The sequence below is a fragment of the Triturus cristatus genome, chromosome 2_2 (genome assembly GCF_964204655.1).
Source record: "Triturus cristatus chromosome 2_2, aTriCri1.1, whole genome shotgun sequence".
Classification (NCBI taxonomy): Eukaryota; Metazoa; Chordata; class Amphibia; order Caudata; family Salamandridae; genus Triturus; species Triturus cristatus.
This window is the reverse complement of record NC_140582.1, coordinates 1,152,789,565-1,152,815,654: the sequence shown is the minus strand read 5'-3', so window position 1 is coordinate 1,152,815,654 and position 26,090 is coordinate 1,152,789,565. Positions and strand designations below refer to the sequence as shown.

The window sequence follows — 26,090 nt, the reverse complement described above, 5'->3', positions numbered from 1 at the left end:
CCTCTATACGTGTCCATTTGACCGCAATCTCAGCCTATCTGCAAACCAGGCAGCACCTCTCTCTATTCAGAGTGCCTGCCATCAAAGCATTCTTGGAAGGACTCAAACGAGTCATTCCACCAAGCCACCCACCGGCTCCAATGTGGAACCTCAACTTGGTCCTCACACGCCTGATGGGTCCACCCTTTGAACCTCTACACTCATGCGAGATTCAATTCCTTACCTGGAAAGTGGCCTTCCTTGTAGCGATCACTTCCCTAAGAAGAGTTAGTGAACTCCAGGCACTAACCGTTCAAGAGCCATTTATACAGGTTCACACCAACAGGGTCGTACTACGTACCAACCCCAAATTCATGCCCAAAGTAATATCGCAGTTCCACATGAATCAGACTATTGAACTGCCAGTTTTCTTCCAAAACCCACAAACTGTTGCAGAAAGGGCACTACATACACTAGATGTACGGAGGGCCCTCATGTACTACATCGATAGGACTAAACCCTTCAGGAAAACAAAACAACTGTTCGTTGCCTTTGCCCCACACCACAAAGGTAACGCCATCTCCAAAGCAGGGATAGCCAGATGGATAGTTAAGTGTATTCAAATCTGTTATCAAAAAGCAAAACGCACATTAACTATTCCACCACGAGCCCACTCAACACGTAAGTTGGGGGCTTCCATGGCCTTCCTAGGAAATATTCCCCTGCATGATATATGCAGAGCAGCCACATGGTCCACTACACACACATTTACAAAACACTATTGCGTAGATGTGCAGTCAAAACAGCAGGCAGCTGTAGGACAGGCTGTTCTCAAAACACTTTTTCAGACCGCTGCAGCTGGCACGGGTAGCCGCCGCCAATAGAGGGCACTGCTATGTATTCTATGCACAGATATGAATTCAGCAGCCCACATGCCTCGAACTGAATATGCTACTTACCAGTATGCATCTGTTCTTGGCATGTAGGGCTGCTGACATTCATATCGCCCTCCCTCCTCCCCGGCGCCTGTCGCAGCTGCAGCTCTCAGAATTACTGCAAGCATGGTCATCACTTTCTGTATCTACTCCATCACTGCCACAATGGCGAAAAACAATCTGAGGATGGAGAGGATGCCCATGCGCACTGTAGTCCAGGGGAGGAGTCACCTATCCAAGGATACTTCGAAGACTCTTCCAGGACAACAACGTGCAAACATCCGGACCCAACACTAGGCGGCGATCTATGCACAGATATGAATGTCAGCAGCCCTACATGCCAAGAACAGATGCATACTGGTAAGTAGCATATTCAATATGCACATTGCAGCGATAAAAAGGGGATGCAATTAAGTCTCCTGGACAAGTAAAACTTGCAGTCTGAAATACATATGTAGTTCTTTCTGACAATGTGTTTGGTATCTTGAGTGCAAGGATATCTTGCTGCCAGATCTCCTATGTAAATGGTGACGCTGTTAGCCTGGTCTTTTTCACCTGAGCTATAGCTAACTTGTAACATTTACTGTTACTGCCTTTATTAAAACCCTGTGTGCAATGTTGTAAGTAAACTGTTTTTTATGTTATGATTATGAATGTGTGCATTTACTAATCTGCAAATTTCTTTAAGAATCAATACTTAGTATGCTATAACTAGGTAAAATAATACAATTGTTTTATGTTTGAATAAAAATTATTCTTTTAAGATTAAAATGTTTAATCATAGTTTGATACATTTGCATTTCAGTATGAAGATGAAGAAGCTTCAGAAGAATTTAAAATTGCCAGTTTTGTAGATATGGTCCGCGATTGTAATCGAATTGGCATTCCCTACAGCTCTCAAGGTGTGTTCTAGTGCTATGTGTATTGTTGTTTATGGACCCATAATTGCTTATATGTTGCTGTGCTCTGTTTTACTATTGCTTGTATATAGATCAGTGAGGATTTTAACTAAAACACCTAAAATCTCTTGGTCGAAAGGAAAGCTTTCTTATGCCAGAAAGAATCTGCCCGAAGGATGTTTTGACCTGGTCTGGGTCATAATAGGGGCATCTACAAGGGTGCGCAGCTAGATATTGCTTTTGTCATAGGGAAGATTATATTTTCTGGCAGGCTTTGAGTGGAAAATCTATCATCACAGTGTTCTTCATAAGTATTATCCATGGTTCTAAGATTGTTTATCTGAAGTAAAAGATCTCAATCTACTTTGTGATCCAAAAATAGTGTGTAGAACAGCCAGTGATGCCCGGTAAATGAGTAATACCCTGTTCCATAAACATGTGATCGTATCTGAGAAACAAACTTCGATTCTACTGCCTGGCATGTACACTGAGGTCAAGTGAATAAGGCTTTTTTCTCTAGTCAGTGCGTCAGACTTTCCAGACAAGGGGCAGAGTCTTCGCTCGCACTGCTCCGAGGGAATGAAATCCGCTTCCTGTCTCTCTTTGCAGCTCTGTAGATTACAGTTAATTTAAGAAATTGTTGAGAACCTGGCTGTTCTAGAAGTTCAGAAGAGTCTAGCGCTGAGATACACCTTCGGGTGTGATTTGTTACACTCTACAAATGGATATCCTATCATTTCCTGGATAGCTGATATGTTGGAAGGAAATGGTACGTTTTTCTGGAAATTAACTTTCAATTGAATTTGTCTGTAAATCTGTTGGTGATCCCTATCAGACTTTAGAATTTTGAGGAGCGAACCAATTTGTTGTTTATTTTGTAACCATATTCTTTTCTTGTCACTTCTAGGGCCATATTCACAAATTATGGAGGATTCATCAATTTGTCTTTCTTATTAGTTCTGTGTAACAGAGCTGTATTGTTTAATTTTGAGACAAAAACGGAAATTGTCTTAGTTTTTTAAATATTATTATTGAGGCATCCGTTCATATGAGTATAGTATTGGAACTTCTGTAATTTCAGTATTTCAACAGGAGCCCAAAGTAACACAATGTTGACAAATATTTTATGTAAGTGAACAGTTCATTGATGTGAATGTGATTTGCAACTATAGAACACACACTTAAAGATGTCCGTCACGCTTGTGTGAATGCATCAGGCGGTGTCAACTTTACTGAAAAATAAGGAGAGATGTCCATATTTTTTCCGTTGCTGTCTCTGCTGCACCTAATCTGTGTTGTTGTGGTAAAGGCAAAGTTGCGTATTGCAGAGTTTGAAGAGTGTCCCTCTGGGTGTTCACTGTCTGCCACGTGGATGCAGAAACAAATAAATCCGCAATGAGCACTGGAACAGAACACGGTGAGAATGATATGTACATGACTTGGCAAGGTTCAGCTGACTATATTGCTCGTCGACAGCATTGTATAGAACTAGACTATTTACTCATGAAGTAAAAAGTTTGGAAAACCTAAGCAGATCGTCGTACAAAAAGCTAACGGAATGAAATGATGGACGGAGCGCTGAACCGTACTCCAGTATTGGAACTTTCATAGATTCCCATGCTTGTAGCATTCCCCGTTGTCAGAATGGGAGTGCCCGGTACACATAAAATAGCAATAGAAACCATTACCAAAACAGAACCTAGGCCTAGGCCCATTATTGTTTTTAATCTATCCACCTCTTTTTGTAAAAGAGACCAAAAAAAATGAACAACCAATCAGAATAGCCTCACCCCTTAGAACCTTCCTGAGAGAAGCTCAGAACCTCAGATTTTCTACCGCACGTTGTGCAAGGGAGTCTCCACTGAGCTCTGCTCAGTTTTTTCCTGTCAACTTTAATTCTACAACTTTTTCACAAGTTCTTTCTTCAGCAACTTTTTCAGGATGTCTGATAAGGAGAAGCAGCCCCTCTTTAAAGCCTGTGCTACCTGTGCTAAGAAGAGGTTATACATTGAGGTCAAGCACAAAGATTGTATTTACTGTCTGTGCCCAGACCAAAGGCTACAGACTGTAAAATATGCTGCACTTTTCCCACCAAGACTCTGCGAGACCGGGAGGGGCGTCTTTTGACCTGGCTCCAGGAGCTGAAATCAAGGAAGGAACCAGTCTCCAGTGATAGTGACGAGGCATCCTCTGTGACATCTTCCAAGAAGGTCTGTAAAAAGGGGTAGAGGGGTCTTCACCTTCTGAGAAATGCCCTGGTAAGGCCTTAAAAAAGACCTCTCGTAGGTCTGAAGGGCTTAGTCCTGTCGAATCTCCTCACCGAGGTGTAAAGGAGAGGGAAGGACTGTCAAAAGGAGTGATTTCTGAGAGGAAATCCTGCTCTGTTCCTCCATCTTCTCCTCCTGCGGCTCCAAAGACCTTCAAAAAGCCCTCCTCATTGTCTTCTGAGGTAAAATCCACGAAAAAAGTTCACTCGTCGACGACTCTGTCAACGAATCCGTCGACGAAAGCTTCAAATGTACAGTCTTCTTCTCTGGCCCCGTCGACGGGCTCATCGACTGTGGTTTCCTCGTCTCCTGCACTCACAGATATGGGTTCCGCGTTGACGATTTCGACGCCAGTAGTGATTGCATCGTTGACGATGGTGTCGACATCGATGAGGATGTCGATGATGAGTGTGACAACAGCGAATATGTCGACGACGACTGAGATGACGACAGTCTCGACGACGGCTGCGTCGACGACGTCCATTTCTTCGTCGATGATGCTCTCTTCGTCGTCGACGGCGTAAAAAATTTCTATTTCACTCAGGAAGTGCTAGACTTCGCCTGAGATGACTTCCCCCAGGAGGGTGACTCCTTTGCCTCCTGCACTCCTCCTTGAAGAAGAGGAATCGGAAGAGGAGGATGGACCTTTTGGTTATGCTAATAGCCCATCTCAACTGCACGTTAAATGCCTGGACACAGATTCTGAGGGGGAATATGAAGATTATGAACAGGATGGTCCTTCCTCACAATATCAAGACCAACAGGAGATGGTCTCTATGCCGTGCTCCTTGCTAATAGACTTGCAAGCTATGTTGTTGGACTATAGAAAAAGATTTGCAACACAGCCTCCAGTTCCAGCTGTGGAGCCTGTTACTACAGTTCCTCCTGCTAGTCTTGTTGAACCCTCATTTGCCACCACCTCAGACAATGCTGGAAGCTTAAGCTACACCACCTGTTGTGCCCCCAGTTCAGGAGGACACCTCTGATGATGACCAGGGCACCGTCACGATTCTGGATCCAGATGCTGAGTGGGATGACTCTATCATTCCAGATCCGGCTTGTCCGGCTCCAGCACCTGTTGATTTCCCCCCCTGCAGACATAGGGGGTTTCCATAAATTGATGGAGAGAGCTGCTAAACGATTTGACCTGCCCATGACGAAGGTGCAATCGGATTGCTTCCTTTACGACTTTAAGGAACCTTAAAAGAAGTCGGTCCGATCAATACCTATTGTTGGTCATGTCTGAATTGAAGGGTTAAAGGTAATGCAAAATCCAGCCACGGTTATTCCAATTCTTCCTCGCCTGGAGAAAAAGTATAAGGCTCCAGATGATAGCCCAGTCTGTTTGACCAGCCAAACTAAACCGGACTCTGTCATCTCGCAAGCTGCCCAGAGGAATTCTAGAAATCCTTCGGCTCCCCTTACCACTCCTCTGGATAAAGAGGGCAGGCGTCTTGATAATTCAGGCAAGCGGTTTTCATCTATGTCCAGCCTACTGGTCAGAGCTGCTAACGCCTTGGCTATACTCGGGCGCCATGATCGCCAAATGTGGTGCGACCTTTCCCCCTATCTACACCAGTTGCCGGAAGAAGGAAGCAAAAAGGATTCTCCAAGAGGGCGAGATAACATCTGCAGAAATAATTGACTGTGCAATGGATATTGCAACGACTGCTTTCCGCTCCTCGGCTGGGGTGGCTGTCCTACGTCGGCAAGGCTGGCTGTGGGCTACTTGGTTTCGTCCTGAGGTCCAAAACAAGATCTTGCATCTGCCTTTTGATGGGGAAGCGCTCTTTGGAAAGCATGTAGATGATGCACTCCATGATATTAAAAAGGATACGGAAACTGCAAAATCCTTAGAGACTCTGCAGTACCGCAAAGTTCCATTCCGAGGAGCAAGCGGAAGAGGTAACACAACTTACAGGGGAGGATATCAACAACAGCGATATTCCTTGTATGGTTCCCAACCTACCGGCCGAACTACAATCAGCGGCAGAATCAATCCTCTTCTTTCTCTCGCTCTAATAACAGAGGAGAACAAGGACGCCAGGGCAGAGACGCCTCTAAGCGTCAATAGCGGCTTGCTGGCTCTGACTGCTGTCCCTTCTCCTCCTGTGTCATCAGTGGGAGGCAGAATTTCTTATTACCTCCACAACTGGCAACAAATAACATCGGACCGTTGGGTGCTGAAAATCATTCAATGCAGCCATACTCTGGAGTTTTTCCAAGTACCACCATCCAAGCCCCCTCGCGCCACTGTATCAAAACATCTCCGTCTTCTACGGTTGGAAGTCCATCAAATGCTCCTCAAAGGAGCGATAAAACCGGTCCCTATCTCTCAGCGGGGAGAGGGTTTCTACTCCCGGTACTTCCTGATCCGGAAGACCTTAGAAAAGTGGCGCCCTATTCTACATCTGAGGGAGCTCAACACCTATCTCCTCAAACAATCATTTCGGATGGTTTCTCTCAGGGGATTACATGGCCACATTGGATCTCGAGGATGCTTATTTTCACGTACCCATTCATCCAGCTCACAGGAGGTTTCTTCGCTTCACAGTAGCCAAGAGCCACTTTCAGTTCAAGGTTCTATCTTTTGGACTCAGATCTACTCCGCGGATCTTTACAAAGGTGTTAGCTCCAGTAGCAGCTTTTCTTCGAAAACAAAGGCATCGGGTCTTCCCTTACCTGGACGACTGGTTACTGAAAGCTCCTACCAGGCAGGCAGCACAAGAATCAGTCACAGCATGCACACGCCTATTTGGCAATTTCGGACTAACTCTCAACGGGGAAAAGTCTTCTCTCCGTCCACCCAGAACAGCCAGATTTCTCGGAGTCATTCTGGATACATCCATAAACAAAGCTTTCCCCTCCTTGGAGAGGCAAGAAAAGCGGATGACCATGGCCTCCCGGTTGTTAAAAAGATATTCACTTTCAGTTTGCCTCTACAAGTCTGTTCTGGGGTCAATCTCCTGCATACCTCTATGTAATGGGGTAGGGGAGTAAGAAACACAAGAACCAGTGGGCCGTACTAATCTAGGGTTTATTAACTTCAATAAACGTCTTCTTCGTGCATTTAACTCATCAGAGGTAGGGAAAAGAGTCCTTTTTGGGGCAGGTGCTTTCCCTCTCCTGGAAGCGGTAGACTCCACGTCGCGTCTTCTGTCCCGCCGTCTCCTGGGAGTCTCCGTGGCGGGGTGATAGATAAAATAAAAGAAAAGCAGTATGAGATGGCAGCTTGATAATTTCTAAAATAAGGGTTGGGGGAGTGTAGGACCACCTCCCAATGTGCTACACACTCTCCTATACAAATGGTGAGGTGAAGGGGACCCGGGTAGGTGCTCGCGGTAGGGATTCGTCGGGCAGAAGGGGTGGATAAAGCCGTTAATCTTCCGGACGCCCTTCCCGCCTCCCAATCCAACCCGTTCCCGTACCTTGGAGAGCCACGCTCCTCCTGGAGCGCGGCGGGGCTGTTCGCGTTGTAGAGGGTCTCTCAGAGAACTCTGCTCTTCTTGCAGAATCGGTGTTCCTGGTGTTCTTTCTTCGGTAAACCCGTAGAGGATCGCATTCTGCCTCTCAGCGTCTTTTTCCTTGTCGGTGTGCATACACACTTCCTTCTTGTCGTGGGTCAATCTTATCGGGCGGTTTGACGACACGTCCGCAAAGGGCGGGGCTTCAGTGGACGCGATTCCCCAATTAAAGGGACCTTCCTCCGTTTCTTCTGCTGTATTCCAGTGCGGTGCTGAAGCGTGATTCCACTCTTCCTGTTGGGGAGAGAGAAGAGGGAAAGAGGGGGACGTTGCAGACCACCAGTCCTCACACATATTGTCCTCCTCTGATGTTAATCCCACCTCGTTACACTCTAATTCCTCACTGCAGGTTGCGGATGCATCCACTCCAGGAGGAGTTGGACTTGCAGTGGCGCCAAGTTGACAGATCCTTCGACGACAAGATCTCAGTTACCGCGGCCATGAAGGACGCCACATCATGGTGGATGAACCAGGAAAAACGTTCTCAGGGCATGTCCTTCAGGATCGCCCCGGCTCCTCACATAATAACTACAGACGCCTCGCTAGAGGGCTGGGGAGCAGTGTTACAAGACCTTCAAGTAAGCGGCCGTTGGCTACCCCAACATAGTCTTTTACATATCAATCTGCTGGAGCTCAGAGCGATTCGCCTGGCCTTGCAGGCCTTTCTTCCAAGGATACGGCGATCTGCTGTTCTAATATGTACAGACCACACGACGGCCATGCATTATATAAACAAAGAAGGTGGCACCAGATCTCGACTGTTGTCACAAGAAGCCCAGACAATCTGGGAATGGGCAATCCAGCAGGAAGCATCACTCCAAGCGGAGCACCTTCCAGGTGTTCTCAACAAAGCAGCGGACACGCTCAGCAGACTGAAGTCGGTCAGCAACGAGTGGGAACTGGACCGCTCCACTCTTCAAGAGGTCTTTCGCAGATGGGGCAGGCCTTCCATAGATCTCTTTGTCACGCTGGAGAACAAGAAATGCCAGTTCTATGCAAGCAGGCTTCACCATCCGGGATCGTTGGGGAATGCGCTTTCGATGGCCTGGTCAGGCGCATTTGTTTATGCTTCCACCCCCCATTCCTCTGATCCCCAGACCTCTCAGGCAGCTCAAAGCAGAACCCTGCAAGATGATTCTGATAGCTCCTGCGTGGCCCGACAGTTTTGGTTCACAGAACTGCACCTTCTCTCCCTTGACCTTCCTCTTCTGCTGCTGCCGATTCCTTCGCTGCTGATGATGGCCAAGGGCCAGGTTTGGCATCTGGATCCGCAGTCTCTACAGCTCTCGGCATGGCTCCTGAGCAGCGCGAATTTCTTGGGCTAAATCTTTCATCCGAATGTAGAGAAGTGCTTTCTCAGGCAAGAGCACCAAGTACCAACAAGACATACAGATTGAAGTGGAAGCGTTTCTTTATTTGGTGCCGGCAAAACAATGTCCATCCTTTTAAATCTGATCCACATGAAGTTCTTCCATATATTCTATCATTGGCAAAATCGGGGCTGGCTCACTCTTCCATCAAGGTGTATCTTGCGGCCATTTCTCGCTTCAGACGCACGTCTTCAGGCCCTTCCCTCTGGTCGGCAAGAATCATTAAGCAATTTCTCAAGGGCCTTTTCAGAGTTTCCCTCCAGTCAAGCCTCCTACTCCTCTTTGGTATCTGAACTTGGTTCTTGCCCAACTTATGAAGCCTCCTTTCGAGCCTATTCACTGGGCAGAGTTAAAATTCCTCTCCTGGAAAGTAGCATTTCTACTCGCTTTGACTTCAGCTAGACGAGTGGGCGAATTGCAGGCTCTCACCATTCAGGAACCCTTTCTCCAGTTCAAAAGGGGTACAGTGATTCTGCGTACCAGCCCTAAATTCATACCTAAAGTTCCTTCGGACATTCATTTGAATGAGCCGGTGATGCTAAAAACTTTTTCCCCTCAACCGGCTACTCCGGCAGAAAAGGCACTTCACTCTCTGGCCATTCAGAGGTGCTTAAAGTTCTATCTCCAACGTACTAAGGACTTCAGGAAGTTTTCTCAACTGTTTGTGTCCTTTAGTGACCCTCGTAAGGGTTTTCCCCTTTCCAAGCAGGGGATTGCTCATTGGATTACCAGCGCTATCCAGTATTGTCACAGAGCAGTGGGCAAGCCCTTGGAAGGTCGAGTCCGTGCTCATTCCACAAGGACGATTTCTTCTTCTACAGCCCTCTTTTCTGGAGTTCCTATCCGGGAGATCTGCAGGGCGGCGACCTGGAGCAGTACCCATATGTTTACAAGGCATTACTGCCTGGATTCTGCAAATGCAGAGGGACACAGCAGTCGGCCAGGCAGTCCTGAGGAACCTCTTTCAGTAGCGGTGAGCTTTCCCTTTCATCCCTCCTTCCATGTTACTGTTTTTTCAGCCCTGGCACATTTTTGAACCTCATGTATTTATATTTTCTAAAGTTTCTAAGTATTTTATTGACCATTGAAAATGTCATTATGGTGAATATGCTATTGCTTTGTTCTTGCTTTTATAATGGTCATGGATCCAAAAAAATGTACTAATAACTGCTAGCTACTCTGATACAAGCATGGGAATCTATGAAAGTTCTATTACTGGAGTAAGAAAACAAGTTACTTACCTGTAACTTTGGTTCTCCAGTATTGGAAACATTCATAGATTCCCATGCGACCCACCCTCTTCCCCTGGAAAAGCTCAGCCTCTTCCATCTTCAGTGGTGTGGTTACACAACAGGCTACGAAAATCTGAGGTTCTGAGCTTCTCTAGGAAGGTTCTAAGGGGTGAGGCTATTCTGATTGGTTGTTCATTTTGTTTGGTCTCTTTTACAAAAAGAGGTGGATAGGTTGCAAAACAAGAATGGGCCTAGGCCTAGGTTCTGTTTTGGTAATGGTTCCTATTGCTATTTTATGTATACCGGGGACTCCCATTCCGACGACAGGGAATGATACAAGCATGGGAATCTATGAAAGTTTCCAATACTGGGTAACCAAAGTTACAGGTAAGTAACTTGTTTTCTTTTGAGACACTCACCCCAGTCACCATTAGACCTGGGTTAAATCCATCATCGTTCTTTAGCTCACTTCCCCACTCCAGTTAAGACCCAGCCATATAAAAATCAGTCTTGACCCTGTTCCCCGTGGGAACAGTTGAGCCCGAACTGCCAAGCCAGGTCTTTCTTAGTAGAAAAAGGGCAGAGCACAATCTAGCCTTCTTCCCACTCCAGCAGCTCCTCTCAGCTCCACTTTCAAGTGTTGAAGACTCTCTGCCGCGAGTATTCACGGACACAGACACAAGTTTATGTTTGTATGTTTCTAAAGCGCTCGAATGCTGAAGCGTCTTGGCGCTGGAAATGTAGTGGCACGGGGAGCAGATGTCTGCGGCTTATATAGTTGCGAAAAGCTTAGTTTAAAAAAAAATTCTGAACATCTGGAGATTTGGTTGAAGCCTCATAGCCTGGGGCAGTTTATTCCAGAGTCTAGCCGCACAGTGTGTAATCGTCCGGCCACCCCAGCCTTCTCTTCTGATCTTAGGCACTCTAACTAGACCTTGGGTGGCCGATCTTAGAGTGCGCAGCGGGACATAGGGTACAAAAAAACTTTCCAGGTCCTCGGTGACACCACCATAGATTGCCTTATGCACATATGTGAGCGCCTTAAATTCTATGCGCTGCTTTATAGGGAGCCAATGGAGAGATTGTATCCTATCTGAGGTGGGCTGTCCTCTACGTAGGCCGAGCACAAGCCTAGCTGCTGCATTCTGTAATGATTGCAGTTTCAGCAATTGAAATTTGTTGATCCCCAAGAACGGAGCATTTGAATAATCCAGTTTAGAGAGAAAAAGAGCCACCATCACAGTTTTTTGTAGCTCCTGAGATATAAAGGGGAACATTTTTCTCAAGGTCTTCAGGACAAAAAAACACGAAGACATGAGACTATTGACTTGTGCAGCAAAATTGAGCTTGCTATCGAAGAGAACGCCCAAGTTTCTGACCTTCTCTACTGGGGACGGACATTCTCCCGCCTTTGCCGGCCACCACGATTGATTCCACAGGGGTGGGCCCAGCCCAAACTCCATCACCTCTGTTTTATCTGTGTTTATTTTTAGGTAGTTCTGACCCATCCAGGACAAGATCTCCGTAAGACATGAGTAAAATCTACATGCAGTGGTTTCGAGCTGATTGGTGGTAGATATAATCAATTGGGAATCGTCAGCGTACGAGACCAAAGCAAAGCCATGTTTCCTGACAAGGTCGGCCAGAGGTGTAACATATAAATTAAACAGAGTTGGAGATGGGGCTGACCCCTGTGGAACTCCGCAGGGGAGGTGGAAGCTGTCGGATTTCACACCTTCCCAAAACAACCTATCCTCCTTATTTTCTAGAAAAGAGGTTAGTAGGGACAGAGCTGTCCCTCCTATTCCTATGTCCCTCAGCCGCTGCACCAAAACCATGTGGTTGACGGTGTCGAAAGCGGACGACAAATCGAGAAGTACCAGGACCGCCTTCCCACCACCATCCACTACCCTGCGAATCTCTTCAACTGTTTTGACTAACGCTGATTCTGTCGAATGGCGCGGTCGAAAGCCATGTTGAGAGGAGTCTAGCAAGCCATTTGTATCAAGATAAGCAGTTAGGGTTTTGTTCAAGTGTTTCTCTAGAACCTTAGCTGCGAGAGGAAGGCTGGCAATAGGGCGGTAGTTTTTGGGGTTACAACGGTCCAGACTTGTTTTTTTTTAGCAGGGGTGCAATAGCTGCCTTTTTCCAGGTAGTAGGATATTGTCTAGAGATTATGATTTGGTTTAAAATGGGGGTTAGGTGTTCACAGATCAAACCTGCTGCTTGATGCATAATAGTCGGTGGACATGGGTCAGTGGGTGCCCCTGATTTTAAAGAGAGGAGAGTTTTGTTGACCTCCTCATTGCTCATCGGCTGGAAGCTGGTCAGCCTACAGCTTGAGTGTATAGTGAGCCCTATCATGTCCAGGGGTTTTATAGTGTTCGGAAAGTTGTTATATATTCTTTTGACTTTCTCTTGGAAGTGATCCGCAAGGGTATTGCAGAAACTTTGATCTGGCTTAAAAGTACTAGCTTGCTGGGGTTTTACCAGCAGATTAACCGTTTTAAACAGTTCTCTGGTAGAATTTCCCGCATCCTTAATTTTAACTGTGAAGAAGTGTTTTTTGGCAGCCACTTTAGCCTCCTTATATATTCTAATAGAGAGACTATATAAGGTTTTCTTTTGGCTATCCTAGTCTATCCTCCAATGCCGTTCCGCCTATCTGCAATTAATCTTAAGGCTTTTAAGTTCAGGGGTGTACCATGGAGCTGATGTCTTCACTCTCTTCATTTTGACTATTTTTACTGGTGCAACCCTATCAGTTGCTGACAATACCCAGTCGTTGAACTGCTGCACTGCCTTATTATTATCGTGATCGGGCCCTGATCAAGAGCTGACTCAAATACTCCTTCTTTAATTTTGTCCCAGCGTCCTATTGGGCGTTTGATTAAGCTTACTTGTGTTTTAGGCTGTAACTGAGGAATTTTAAGATTAAAATAGATAGCCTTATGGTCGGTCCATGGCACGTCCAGTGAGTTGGAGAAAGGCAAGTGAATAGTGGGTGGCGACAGGATATGAGGCAACACCAATCACCCTTACTTTACTTTTCAAGAACCTGAGCTTCCAGTAGCAACCTCTGCATTTTCAACAATAGAGACGCAGAAACTTTAAACACCCTCTTCCAGGGCTCCTCCAAGATGTGTCCCTGCATTGACCTCTCTCTCTCCATGTAGTTACCATCCCTGTGGTCTGCTTCACCGCTAGATTCTGTAAACACAGTGGCGTAGCTAGGGGGGTGCGGGGGGGCGGTCCGCCTCAGACAGCACTATTTTAGGGGTGGCCGGTATCGAAATCAACACGACACGAAATCATCATTGGCAGCCAAAGTGCATTGCGTAGCATAACTAAGCCTTGATTAGCCAGTGTGTGTAAATGCTACTGCATTGCACACACCACGTGAGCTTATTTTAAAAGTGTAACTTCATTTTTGGGTCTGGTGCCGTCAATCTGGTAGCGCGCGAAAGCGCTACCAATGGCGGCCTTGCAAACATTTATCATGCAGAGCCCGCCCATGGCAGGCTTGTAAACTGTCCTGTTGTTTAGCGCACTGCGCGCACCAACGCACGTGGTGACGTGCATGTATGCATCCAGTGACTGACACCTCAACAGGCCACCCCCAGGCTGTTGACCCGAACCGACTCTCTCCCAGTCTCAGCCCAGAAGCCAGTGGTTCCCAATATGTGCGCCGGTAAAACTTTCCAGGGGCGCCGCAAACAGATGCACATCAATTTGGGAACCACTGCACTAATCCCTTCCTTTTACATCGCTGCTACTTTGCTCTACGACCTAAGTTGAAACTCGTGCTTTCTGTTTTGCAGTTCAGTTCCAACTGAAGTTTTCCTTTCGGTGTACTGATCTCTTTAGTAGGTCACAGCAAGACAGTGCAGGGCGTGGAAGTAGACAGTGCTGACGCTCCGATGTAGAAGTTGCGCCAACAGGAGAGCCACTGCCAGCATCAGCCAGAGGTAGCCCACAAAGGTCAGCTTAATGGCCGTGCCAAGCGTGGATAGCATGGCCCAGGCAGCTGACTTGCAAAGGTAAGAAAGAGTGCGTGTGCTCCAAGGTGCCTCGCTGTTTTATTAGAAAGGAGCAACATGGACGCGTGTTTGCTGTTACCAAGTGTGCGGATCCTGCAGGTGGTGATTTTGTAAACACAGTGGCATCATCTCATCCTGTGTTGTTAGCAATCAAATTTAATTAGAATATCAGTGACTTTCTGAAGAGTTGTTCACACTTGCTCTGCAGTCTTAAAGCGAGGATATTCCATGTACAAGTTCTGAGGGATAGAATACAAAAAACACATTTCCCCAAGAGCAAGAATTAAGAGTTTCTTGCATCAGTGGACTGCTTAAACTCAGCATATAACCAGTTTGTAAACTGTCCGTAATTTGTAGTCACACCTTGAAACCAACTACTTGTAGCAATCTAAATTTTTGATTTTCGTATGTAAAATGATTTTCCCCCGTGGCTATTAGGTGTAGAATTTTAGCATTGTACAAGTGCACGCGCAGTTGGGGTCTTTCAGATTATCCGAGAGAAACACTGTGCTCCGAGATGTTAGACTTGCTCCCAGTTAGTGACACTCGACGTATCTTCATATGCTGTTCCCTTTAGGCTTTCTTTTTTATTGCACACAATCGCATTGCCCTGCTCAGAGTTAAGAGCATGCTTTGGATCTGCAATTATGAATGAACATATTCTAAGAAGGAAATAGGTCAGTCTTTTTTTGTAATGCATGTTATGTAACACAGGTGGACATAATGATGATTGTGGTTTGTGATTTATTTTTGTATGTCTGTGTTTGTATGGATTTTTGAGTGCATAACAGGTACATTGCTTTATCCATGTAATATATACATAGTTGAAATTTGGACTGATAGTGATACAGTTAAGATGGGTCAGTTAAATTAAAACTTGATCACTTTATCAACATAAAACAAGCTAGAATCGTAAAATCTGTTAAAAGAAAATTTGGATGGAATAATAGTGGAGAGTGACAGCGGGACCAAGGTAAGTCCCCTCCTGCTGCGGCATTGACTAAGTGCTACTGGTACTTGAGGGGGATAGAGGTTCCACGGGTCAGCAAGTCCAAGATGACCAACTCCTTCCCTGGACAAACTGATGGGGCTTGAGGAGAGACGGTCAATCCCTCCACCCCGGGATGTAGAATGAGACTGCTGGCATACTGAGTGAGCTTCAGTGGAGAAGCGAGAGCAGGCCCAGGATGACCACTACTCCACGTGCACACTGTGTGCGCACTGCGGGCAGACAGAGGAGACAAAAAGTAAACACTTCATCTCTGAGACGCTGTAAGAGCACATCTGGCACACAGTGTCAAGCAAAGGCTGGATGGAAGGGCCTCTAGCACCTGCATCCATGAATGTGCACACAGCTGCAACTGTGGGGTCTGCAGGCAAGAGAGAGGCTGTATGATATTTTACCTTCATCGGCTTCATCCCAATTATTTTCAGGGAGAAAAATGGAAGTTCTTCCAAGGCCAGGGTTCCATAACCCCACCCGCAAAAAAAGAGTAACATAATGGGGAGCCACGGCCAACAGCCAATACGTCAAGGGAGTCGTGATTTGAAAAAGTTTAGGAACCACTGCCATTAGCGAGTGACTTGCTTCACGTGTCACTCTGACTGAGTGAGTCAGTTGAACCTCGGGCGCCTGGCTGGGGCAGGTCGTGTGAGAGTAATACTTTTACTTTCAACTCTCCTTGTGCTGCTTGTGGGTCGTTGGGAGATTCAAGCAACAGCAGGTTCGTTTTCCCGTAGTTTATACACTGTATTTTGAGGTGGCACTTCTGAAAAGATAAAATGCACATCACTCTGGGGGTGACGTTAGGGAAAGGAGGACAGCGCACCGAATAGAAGTGCTTTCTGTGTCGTGTGTAGAGAGAGAGAGAGTGTGTTGCAGGCTCTGGTCTTGCCCTTGGACCCGGGGACAAACCTTCACAGTAACGGGGAAATTGTTTTAAATGGGCCTGCACATGTAAATATTCTTCTCTTCGGTAATGGAACATTATTTTGCAGTTTTGTAGCACTGTAGTTGTGTTTAAAGCAGAAGAAAGCTCCTTGTATATTGAGCAGTTTTGGGCAACAAACAAAATGGCAAGTTAACTCTGGTGATTAATTTACCTGCTGGGGAGAGATGGGAGTTTCGTCTAGTGGCAGTTTTCACTTGTGTAAGGTAGCCCAGAGGGTTAATATTGTAGCGACCACGTATTTGCATTGCTGATGTGACATTCCATGTTTGCAGTGACTTATGAGTGACATTCCACAGCAAAACGTAACACTTCAAAAACACTTTGAACTGTGTTAAAATAATGAATTGTGCTTTAAGTCATAAGCTTGGACATCGTAGCACTATAAATACAGAAGTCGTTAACCACCACTCCTTACCTCCCTGCCAGCCAAAAATCTGTTCCTTTACTGTCTGGTTACATTCATCTGCAGTGACGGAATTAATCTATAAGATTTCATAATGCAAACGAATGCATTTCCTACTGATTACTTTAACTTGGATTTATCTTTAAACATACAGTGCGCCTTTATTTTGAATGCTGTTACCTGAAGGTGAAGACCATCAAAACTAGTGACTGAATAAACCTATTTTGTCCTCCAACCCTCATCCCCCCTCGTCCGGCCTGGTACTGCCCCAGCTGCAGCTCTCAAATTAGTCTAGTGATCAGCTGCGCTGGACTCACCTGTAGTATTCTGAAGGTGCTGCCGGGCAAAGCCTGCAGAGTGCGTGGTGAAACCCAGTGTTGTGGACCGGTCTGCAGACATTGCTGAGGTTACCTACAGGCCCAAGGCCTGCCAGACAAGGCTGCTCTTTGACCGTCTTAGTCACTGTCTCTTGCTGTTACACAAGGTGCTCCAAAGTACTAGTTAGCAGTGCCCCCTTTAAACTGCGCCCACCACTGCCCACTGGACGGTCTACAGGGACCCCTTCGTGATTGAAGGTCAGGCGCTGGTGATGGCTAAGTTTCTTGCTATCTTTAGGCAAACTGTCCATAGGGCCGAATCTGGGCTGTTCACAGCAGAAAAATTCCCCCACACTGTTCCAGTGCCAGCTGCCTGCCAGCAGCACAATCATAGAGAGCACGCTGTGAGAGTCTCATAATGCTATTTGCGTGGTGAGCATGGTAACAGGAAAACAAACCAAAATTCAGCCACTGGCTGGGATTTTCGTTGCAGGCTGTCTGTTGATGGTACAGAAGTGCCGGATCCTGGCTGTGTTTACGTTCTGCAGTGACACCAGATGACCAGGTGGAGGGCCGGGCCTGGTACAAATGTATTTAAGCTGCAGGGCAGTAGTATATGTGTGTTTTTAGAGAAGTTTTGACACTATAGGTCACAACGCTACTCCCTAACAACCAAAGTGTAGTCGGTTATAAGCTCCTAATTGCGGCGCTGGACAACCAGTAGCGCAACAGGTGCTGGTAGTGGCTGATTTGATCATAATATGTAGCAACGTGTTGTGGTTCTTCCAGGAGCTATAGTATGCGTGACTAACACATTTCAGTGTGGTGATGTGGACATCAGTACTAAAATGCTTTAGTCCAACTCCTAATGCGTGATACTTGGCTAGACTGTAATACGCCTGCTGCAAAGGACCTGTGCCATGCATATCAAAGAATAATATTTTATGGGCACAGCTCAGTGGGTTACTGCTTTTGTCACAGAAATTCTTTTGTTACTGTGTAGTTCATAAGCTACATTCGTAATCTAGAACAGTGAGCTATGAACTGCTATCTAAGAGCTGCATGGTACATGTTAGAAAATGATGTGTTTTTTCCCAGTCTTTCTATTTTGATTTTGCTAACAAAGGTTTGTTTGGGTAGAAATACATTTTTATTAAAGTCGATCCTAAATACTGTGTTATGTTCTGAGTCTGTCCTTCTCCAGACCAAGCACTCTTAAAAAGTGCCTACCAGCATGGGTGGTATATGAATCTTACACCTTTTGGTGGTCTTTGCCTTATATAACATTTTCTATGCACTAATTCACAAACGTATGATTCATTGTGTCTGGATGTGTGATTTTGAAAATGTGGAAAGGTTTTGCTTTAGGAGCATGGATTAATGGAGCCCTTTTTAAATGCGGACTGTAACATCTGCAGTTGTAAAGCAAGCATTCAAGCCTATGGGCATTCTGGCTGTTAGATAAAATGTTTGTTACTGATGTGGTATGTTTCACACAAGATTCCCTATTAGGCACACTATGTCATACCGCCTTCAATTCTGATCTGCTCTGGAGGCACCATGTTTGTTGAGACTAGGTGTGGTGGAGCAGCACATGCAAAGAAGGTGGGACTGTGTCTGACAAAGGGTAGGGTGTTGAAAATGCACTGGAGAAAGTTAATTATCATGAATTTCCAATGAATGCATGATGATGCATAAAGCACAATAATGTATGAGATTGCATACATACTAGATGGTACCTTTGCTGTGAGAGAACTCATGTAAAGGCGTGCACCATATGTTGTACACACAAACACACACATGACTCCCCTATGATGTCCCATTCTTTTTCCATCTTCTTTGTCTAAGGGTAGTAATAGTTAGGGATGTCTCTCAGCCTTGCCATTATCATTATCCCATACATACTTGATGGTACCTCTACCGTGACACTCTTATTTAGAGGCATACTCCCATTCTGTGTGAACCGTCTTTCTCCAAGGGCAGCAGCAGGCAGGAGTGTCTCAGAGCTTAGCCAGTAGCATTTTTCCATACACACTAAATGGTACCCTTGTTTTGAGAGATCTCATGTAGAACATGCTCCATAAGTAGCATGCACACACAGTACTCCCTAGTGCTGACCCCAGTCTGTTTGCCCTGTCTTTCACCCAGTACAGTAGCAGGCAGGGGTGTCTCTGAGCTTATCCAGTAGTATTCTTCCACATATACACAATGATAGAGATCTCATGTAAAACATGCACCATAAGCAGTATGCAGCTTTATACTCCCCAGAGCTGCCCCTATTCTTTTCCGTGTGAACAGGACATGGAGAACCCTATATGCCAACAAGAAGCAGGGTAATTGTATTATATTCCATCAATAGTCCTGTGGGACTTATTTATGTTCTACTTCAATCTTATTTTTAAAAAATGCGTGTAGACTCCATTCTATTAGTCAGAAGAAAGGTACAGGATGCCTTCTTATTTGAATAGAAGTTAATTTGTTGTCTAGGAACGATATAGCTCATAAATAGAAAAATAGAAAATACTCATGTAATGAAAGATGTAATGAAGATGAACTGTAAACATCTGCGTCGTTGACACGGTGTACTGTGCTGTAAACATGACCTGCATTGCTGACATGGATTATCTGTAGGGTTTTTTTTTATGGCCATTATTGAGAAAGGTGTATATATTTTCGTTCACACTTTGAGCATTTCTGAGATATTGATCCATGCTTTTGACTTGAAATTTAAGGACCTGAATATAGAGCCCATTAGTGATCCATTGCAAAGTCAGTTTTAGGAGCTGCTCTGCTTAAAGCCATGAGTGGCTGATAGGTTTAAAGGAGCTGCACAGCCTGAGATGTCACTGATCAATGGTGATATGAGAACCCGACTGCCCGTATGATGAAGAACTATTAGCGGCGATACTACGTTTCTCTCGGACCTCTTTCAAGTGCTCGCCGTCCTTTTTCCCCAGCACCCCCCCAAACCCCCCCCCCCCCCCCCCCCCCCCAGGGGCGGCAATCTGAGGTATAGCCCCGGGCGCCACAAGCTCTAGCTACGCCTCTGTGTAAACAACCTGTATTTGAGCCTCCTCATATGCCTACGGAAAGTCTAATATCCAGCATCTACACTAGCAGCCTAATGGAAAACAGAATTCCGCTTCTGAAAGCCATTATTTCCGCTTATGATTAAAATGTGCTTCATACTCCATGGCTTGACCTACAAGTGCCTGATATAAACCTCTCCAACTTTTCTCTGTGCCAGTAGAACAGAGAACCTATTGTCTCCCCATCTCAGATTGGCCTCCAGCCTCTTCCCCTGGCTCATGGTGTCCAAGCCACCGCCAGCTCCACTCCTGACCTATTGGAAGAGGTGCTTAGTGTTTTCTGCTGAGAGTCAGGCCCACAGATAGGGAACAGACACATTCACCATGTTACAGAAATCAATGACCATAAATCTTTCCGTGCTGGGCCTCGCAAGCCAGACCGACATGGGGTGTCACTCTGTCTTGTCTGTCTGTGCCTTGAAACAAGCCAGTTGTGCTTTTCATATGTGATACATAATATAAAATGTGCTTCTAGGTTGTCACCAAGTGAATTGTGCAAGGTAAACCGTTCGGATTGGATTTCTCCAGTTATGTTTTTTTCCAGTTTGCCTTCGATAATATGCCAGTGGGTCAGAAAATGGGCCAGGCAGCCAGCCACGGGTGACAGGCTCACCTCCTACAATGGAAGAAAAAGATCATGTGTTCTATTCGGCTCTTAGTCTTACTTGGGCTGTAAATAGTGTCCACTTGGGGTAACGTGCATTGATAGTTCCGGTTGTAATTCCAAAAGAACGGTGCAACTCTTTAATGTCGCGCACAGGGAGGACACACACTTTATGCTGCGTCTGTATTTCAGTTTTTCTCTCGTTGAACTAAGCTTTAAAAGTCAATGGCTCTGACATCTTTGTGTATCTTGTAGTGTTTTGGTCGTCGCCCTGGCAACAGAGACAGCTTTACATTTTGCGGCCAATAAATTATGGGTATAGGATGTGGGAAAATCGGAGACTGCTACAATTGTAAACGGGACTATATTCAGAGTGGAGAGCTTCAGATAAGGACTTGGCCGGGTCAGTGGACGCACCTCTGTTTCCTTTTTAGCACAGAAGGCTGGTGTGTATAGTTTCCCGATATAACCTCATGGCTGCAAACTCAAAAATAGGCTTCCTTCAAGGTTAGTTTTTAGCAAAGTTTTGAAACTGTTTATTTTGGGAGTTCTGTAAATCCTCTCGACCATGAGTGCATAGTTACAGCACTTGTTTTGCTGCCATTCCTTTTTTGGGTGTTTTAACAGAAAAAGAGGAACCGCATCTGGAGAAAAGTGTCAATGATTAAATGAAAAACACCCAGAGCTGAAGCATTTCTGCCCAGTAGCTACACAAACTATGCGGTAACATAAAAAGAAAAACAATCTAAACCAGTAGGACAGTTTTATTTTTTTTACCTTGTATTTGCGTACATTTCTTTTATGTTTTTTTCTAGTTTAAGTTTGTGGTGTGAAGTAAGAAGACTGAGGGCCTGATTATAAGGCGGTGGACGGGTTACTCCATCCCGATGGTGATGGATATTCCGTCCATCGAAATATAAATCCCATGAGATATCATGGGCTTTCTATTTCGGCGGATGGGATATCTGTCTCTGTTACGACGGAGTAACCCTTCCACCAAAATCTAATCGGGCCCTGAGATTTTTAGCTGAAACACTTTGTCCTTCCAAGCTTCCTGTTTGCCTTACTTCTGTCCCTTAGGTGCTTACAGAAGTGTAGACGGTGGTTGCTGCCCAGCTTCAGAGGTTGAGAGTACACATATTCCTGTACTTTGATGACTTACTATCGAAGGCGGGCTTGCCGAAGTTATTCATAGACCACCTCCGGACGATAGCTGCACATACAAAGACTTCAATCATTGGGGAGTTCCTGAACACTGTGACATTCGGGGTTGCAGCAAGTCCGGGACATTCAGGATAGGATTATGTTTCAGGATCCATCTTGGGTTTCAGTAAGGGTGACTCTGAGACTTGATGGCCTACTGGCCATTTGCGTCGTTTCCATCCTGAATGCCAGATGGCAGTCTGGGCTCTACAGTGTTCAGTCTAGAGAACCTCAGATTCCAGTGGGCCCAACATCAGATTCCTCTCCGGCACCATCCAGATCATGCAGAAGACAGCTCTGGATCTTCTGTGGTGGCAGACAAACTCCAACCTGCCATGCAGTAGGCCTCTCTTGCTCTCCTACCCAGAGTTCAAGATGGTGACCGACTCATCACGCTGGTTTAGTGCTGCCAATTGGCAGAAGTAGAGATCAGAGACCTCTGTTCTCTGGCAGAGGGACAGCTCCCTAACTATGCTCTGGATCTTCCGGGCCAGATACCTTTCCTCCTTGCGGACAAAATGATCATCATCTGCTACTACATGGTGGATTGTGCAGGACCAGACTGGGGAACAGAAAGCAGCATTGGCAAACCATTGCCACTCTTTTCCTCTCCCCAACTGTGTCTCTGTCTCTCTCACTCTCTTTTTCTCTTTCTCTCTCTTTCTGTCTCGCTCGCTCTCTTCTCCCCCCCCTCTCTCTCTCTCTCTCCCCTCCACCCCCCAGTTAATCTTGGAGGAAGTAACCAAGGGACCATCAGAGAACTTCGGCTTTCCAAACTGGTCTACAAATGCTCCAGCCCATCAGGGAAACGCCGGATCTAATAAAAACTTAGTTTGGCCCTACAAATCGGTTCTGGATCCTGTATTGGGACATGCTACATCTCCTTGAGGTGTCTGGACTAGCAGAACATCTTTCAAAATGCCAAACGCCTGGTGGATTCTCTGAATGACAGAGAGAGTGAGTAAACTAATCAAGTTGAGGGCGGCGGACCATGAGTGGTGGCTTAATCCGGAGATGGCAAAGGATGTCTTCAAACAGTGGGAAACGCCCTTACTAGATATGTTCGCCACCTTTGAACGCACAGTGCCAACATTCCTGTGTCATTCTCAATGACCCAGCTTGGGCCAGTAGAGTGTGGGGCTAGAGCTCCTGAGCTGAGCATTTGTCTCTGCTTAAAGAGGTCCTCCCGTCTGAGTCCTTTGTCCTAATCTCAACAACCTATACCTTCATATGTGGAGATTGAGCAGCAGCAACTAAATGAATTTGAAGTGGGGTCAGTGGTGGTGGCTCTCATCCTTGCTGCTAGATGCCCTTTCATGAAGTCAATTTACACTGGGAGCCTGGACATTTGTGTTGCATTTGAGACAGTGACCAATGCAGGGTTGACTTTTTGATGTTCTTTATTTGTTCTTCATTTAGCTTAGTAAGGGCTTTTGCTGGGTACAGTTAAAGGTTATTTGCCAGCCTTTTCGGCCTTTCTGAATTTATCCACCAACTGTCTTTAAGTCACCAGCTGTGACATGTTTTGCAAAAGTTTGACTATTATGTTATCCTTCCCCCAAACCATTTGTTTCGCCCCATTGGATCTATACTTGGTATTAACATATTTTGTGTGCCCAGCGTTTGAGCATATTCACTACTGTTCTTTAAGGTTCTTAATACTAAAGACAGCCTTCCTCATCAGCATTATGGTCAGCATGCCATGCATACACTTTCAGCCCATCTGTAGTATGCAATCTTTTTTTCTGACCAACTGTTGCTGAGGGCTAGGGTAGTGTTCCTACAGAAGGTCATGGCTCCCCTTCTAATTGGCCAATTTGGGCAATTAATTTCTTTGCCTACAATTATTCCACCGCGTCATCGTCACAGGGAGGTTCCATTGTCTTGCCCCTAAGAGGGGTTTAAGCTTTTACATCAGTCACACAAAAATGCCATTGTATGTATGATCACCTCTTTCTTGGTTTATCTATGTTAAAAAAAGGTAAGGTTATGCAGAAGAGAATGATGTCGAGGTGAATATTCCTCTGTTTTGAAATCTGTTCTAAGAAGAAAGCAGCCCCATGTGGGCCCATTCTACCAGGGCTAAAGCGCTATGACAGTTAGCATAAGGGGCGCCTGTTCTAGACATTTGCCAGGCTGCGACATGGGTGTCGGTGCTTATATTCACGTAAAGCTACTGCCTTGACTGACAGGTATGATGGAAAAATCACTCTAAACACTCCTGTCTTCTAGATGATTTGGTATGAGGTAAACCTTTAGTATCCGTTCTAAAGTTGATGAATCTGCAGATAGAAGTATCCATCAAAAGATCAACTTAGTTTTCTTCGGTAATACTCTGTTCGAGGCATATGAGCTGCAGATTACACACTTTTGCATAGATCGCCATCTGGTGTTGGGCCCGGATGTTTGCAGTTTGTTTTTCCTCTTGGAAAGTCTTTGGAAGTCACAAGGTCGGTGACTCCTCCTTTGGATCGTATTGCGCTTGGGCTTCGGCTCCATCCTCAGATTGTTTTTTTCCGCCATCGGGCTCCGATGTAAGCTTCGCGCTCCGGTTCCGAACAGCTTCCAGTTCGACGATACACGTGCAATCCTCACCCCAATTGCTGTATTGTTTCGATCACGATCTTTTCAATCAACGCGCCTTCCCATCGACGCAATCCTTCGGTTCCAGTCGTTGACGGCGGCCTTCGGGCCTACCCAGGCTCCGGTCCCGGCTCATGGAAAGAACTCCATTTAAAAAGTGCCCTCGATGTGGGTCCAAATTTCCCCACACCGATCTTCATGAGGTATGCAACCTTTGCCTCTCCCCTGAACACGAGGCTCGAGACTGTCCGGCCTGTAAGTCTTTCCGATCCAAAAAGACTATTCGGGACCGAAGAGCCAGAAGGAACATGGCACACTCCTCGACGTCCATTCCAGTCGACATCTTCGGAGACGACATCGACGATCCGGAACATCATCGAGAGGACCTCGTCAGCGCTTCCGAGGCCGACGAGTCAGATGTGGAGGACATCACCCCGGCGCAGAGGGTCATGAGTACCAATCTACCCCCTCCCATACCCGCGCCGACACCCAAAAAGGCTTCGGTCATGCCTTCGCCTCCGGGCCTAGGCAAGACCAGAGACACTGCTTCACACACTCCACCTTCGGGCCTGGTGAAGAAGCAGAGTAAGCCTTCCGGCGGCTCGGGCTCGAGCCAGCCTCCCAGCGGTGCCGAGTAACACACTTCGGCACCGAAAAAGAAACCTGCCTCCACCTCGACACCGAGCTCCGCACCAAAGCCCTCGGGGTCGAAACCCAGCTCTTCGGCACCGACGCCATCTTCAGTGCCGACCAAACCACACAAGGCCACCGGCACCGACACTTCCAAGCCGAAGCCCATCTTGGCGCCGACCAAGAGACCGGAGGGTCACAAGCCGGGTTCTAAACATCAAACCGGCACGGAAAAACCTAAAAAATCATGGGCCCGACACCTTCGGCGCCGACGGACCAAATTACCTCACCAGAGCTATTTACACCGGATCCCTTGCAAAAAACTCCCACCAAGGATCCAAAAACTGGACATTTGTCACTCTCTACTAAGAAGAGACATTTGGAGAAGCCTGCTCTGCCTCCACCTCCAAAGAGGAAGGACTCTGCCACCTCTCCGTTCAGAATACCATCCCCTCCCCCTCCACCTCCTCCTCCTTCCCCACCTCCACCCCCTCCGCCCTCTCCACCCCCACCTCATCATTCTCCTACTCCGTCTCCAGACGATGATGATCAGGGGGACCCATATGATGATACAGGGGATGAGCCACAAAACCCCACCCCTACAGGGACGATTACCATATACCAGATATCCCCACCGTCCCACAAGACGATATTTACCCTTCTAGACCATCTCCACCAGAAGATTCATTAGGGTTTAACCATCTTCTGCAAAGGGCAGCACATTATCACGGGGTGGACATGCATAATGACCCTGTGGAGGAAGATTTCCTCCTAGACACATTCGATACTTCACATAGGTCCACCTCCATACTGCCCATGCTCAAAGGGGTGGTAAAGCATGCGGCAGAAGTTTTTAAAGACCCAGTTAGAGCCAGGGTCCTTAACCCACATATTGAAAAGAAATACAAACCTGCTCCCTCAGATCCCTCTTACATCAGAGGACCAGCGCCACTAGATTCCTTAGTGGTATCTACGGCACGTAAAAGGGCAAACTCACAAGCGTCCGGTGATGCACCACCACCTGACAAGGAGTCAAAACTGCTAGATGCATCAGGCAAATGCA

General features: G+C 46.3%; 1 protein-coding gene across 1 annotated transcript in view; it reads left to right on the top strand.

The window, feature by feature from the left end:
• DNAAF9 (dynein axonemal assembly factor 9) overlaps positions 1-26,090 on the top strand; it is a 1,049,036-nt gene that overhangs the window by 216,310 nt on the left and 806,636 nt on the right. The window contains exon 5 of the mRNA XM_085642690.1: positions 1,720-1,816. Coding sequence (XP_085498816.1) covers positions 1,720-1,816 — 97 coding nt within the window. The remainder of the gene's footprint in view (positions 1-1,719; positions 1,817-26,090) is intronic.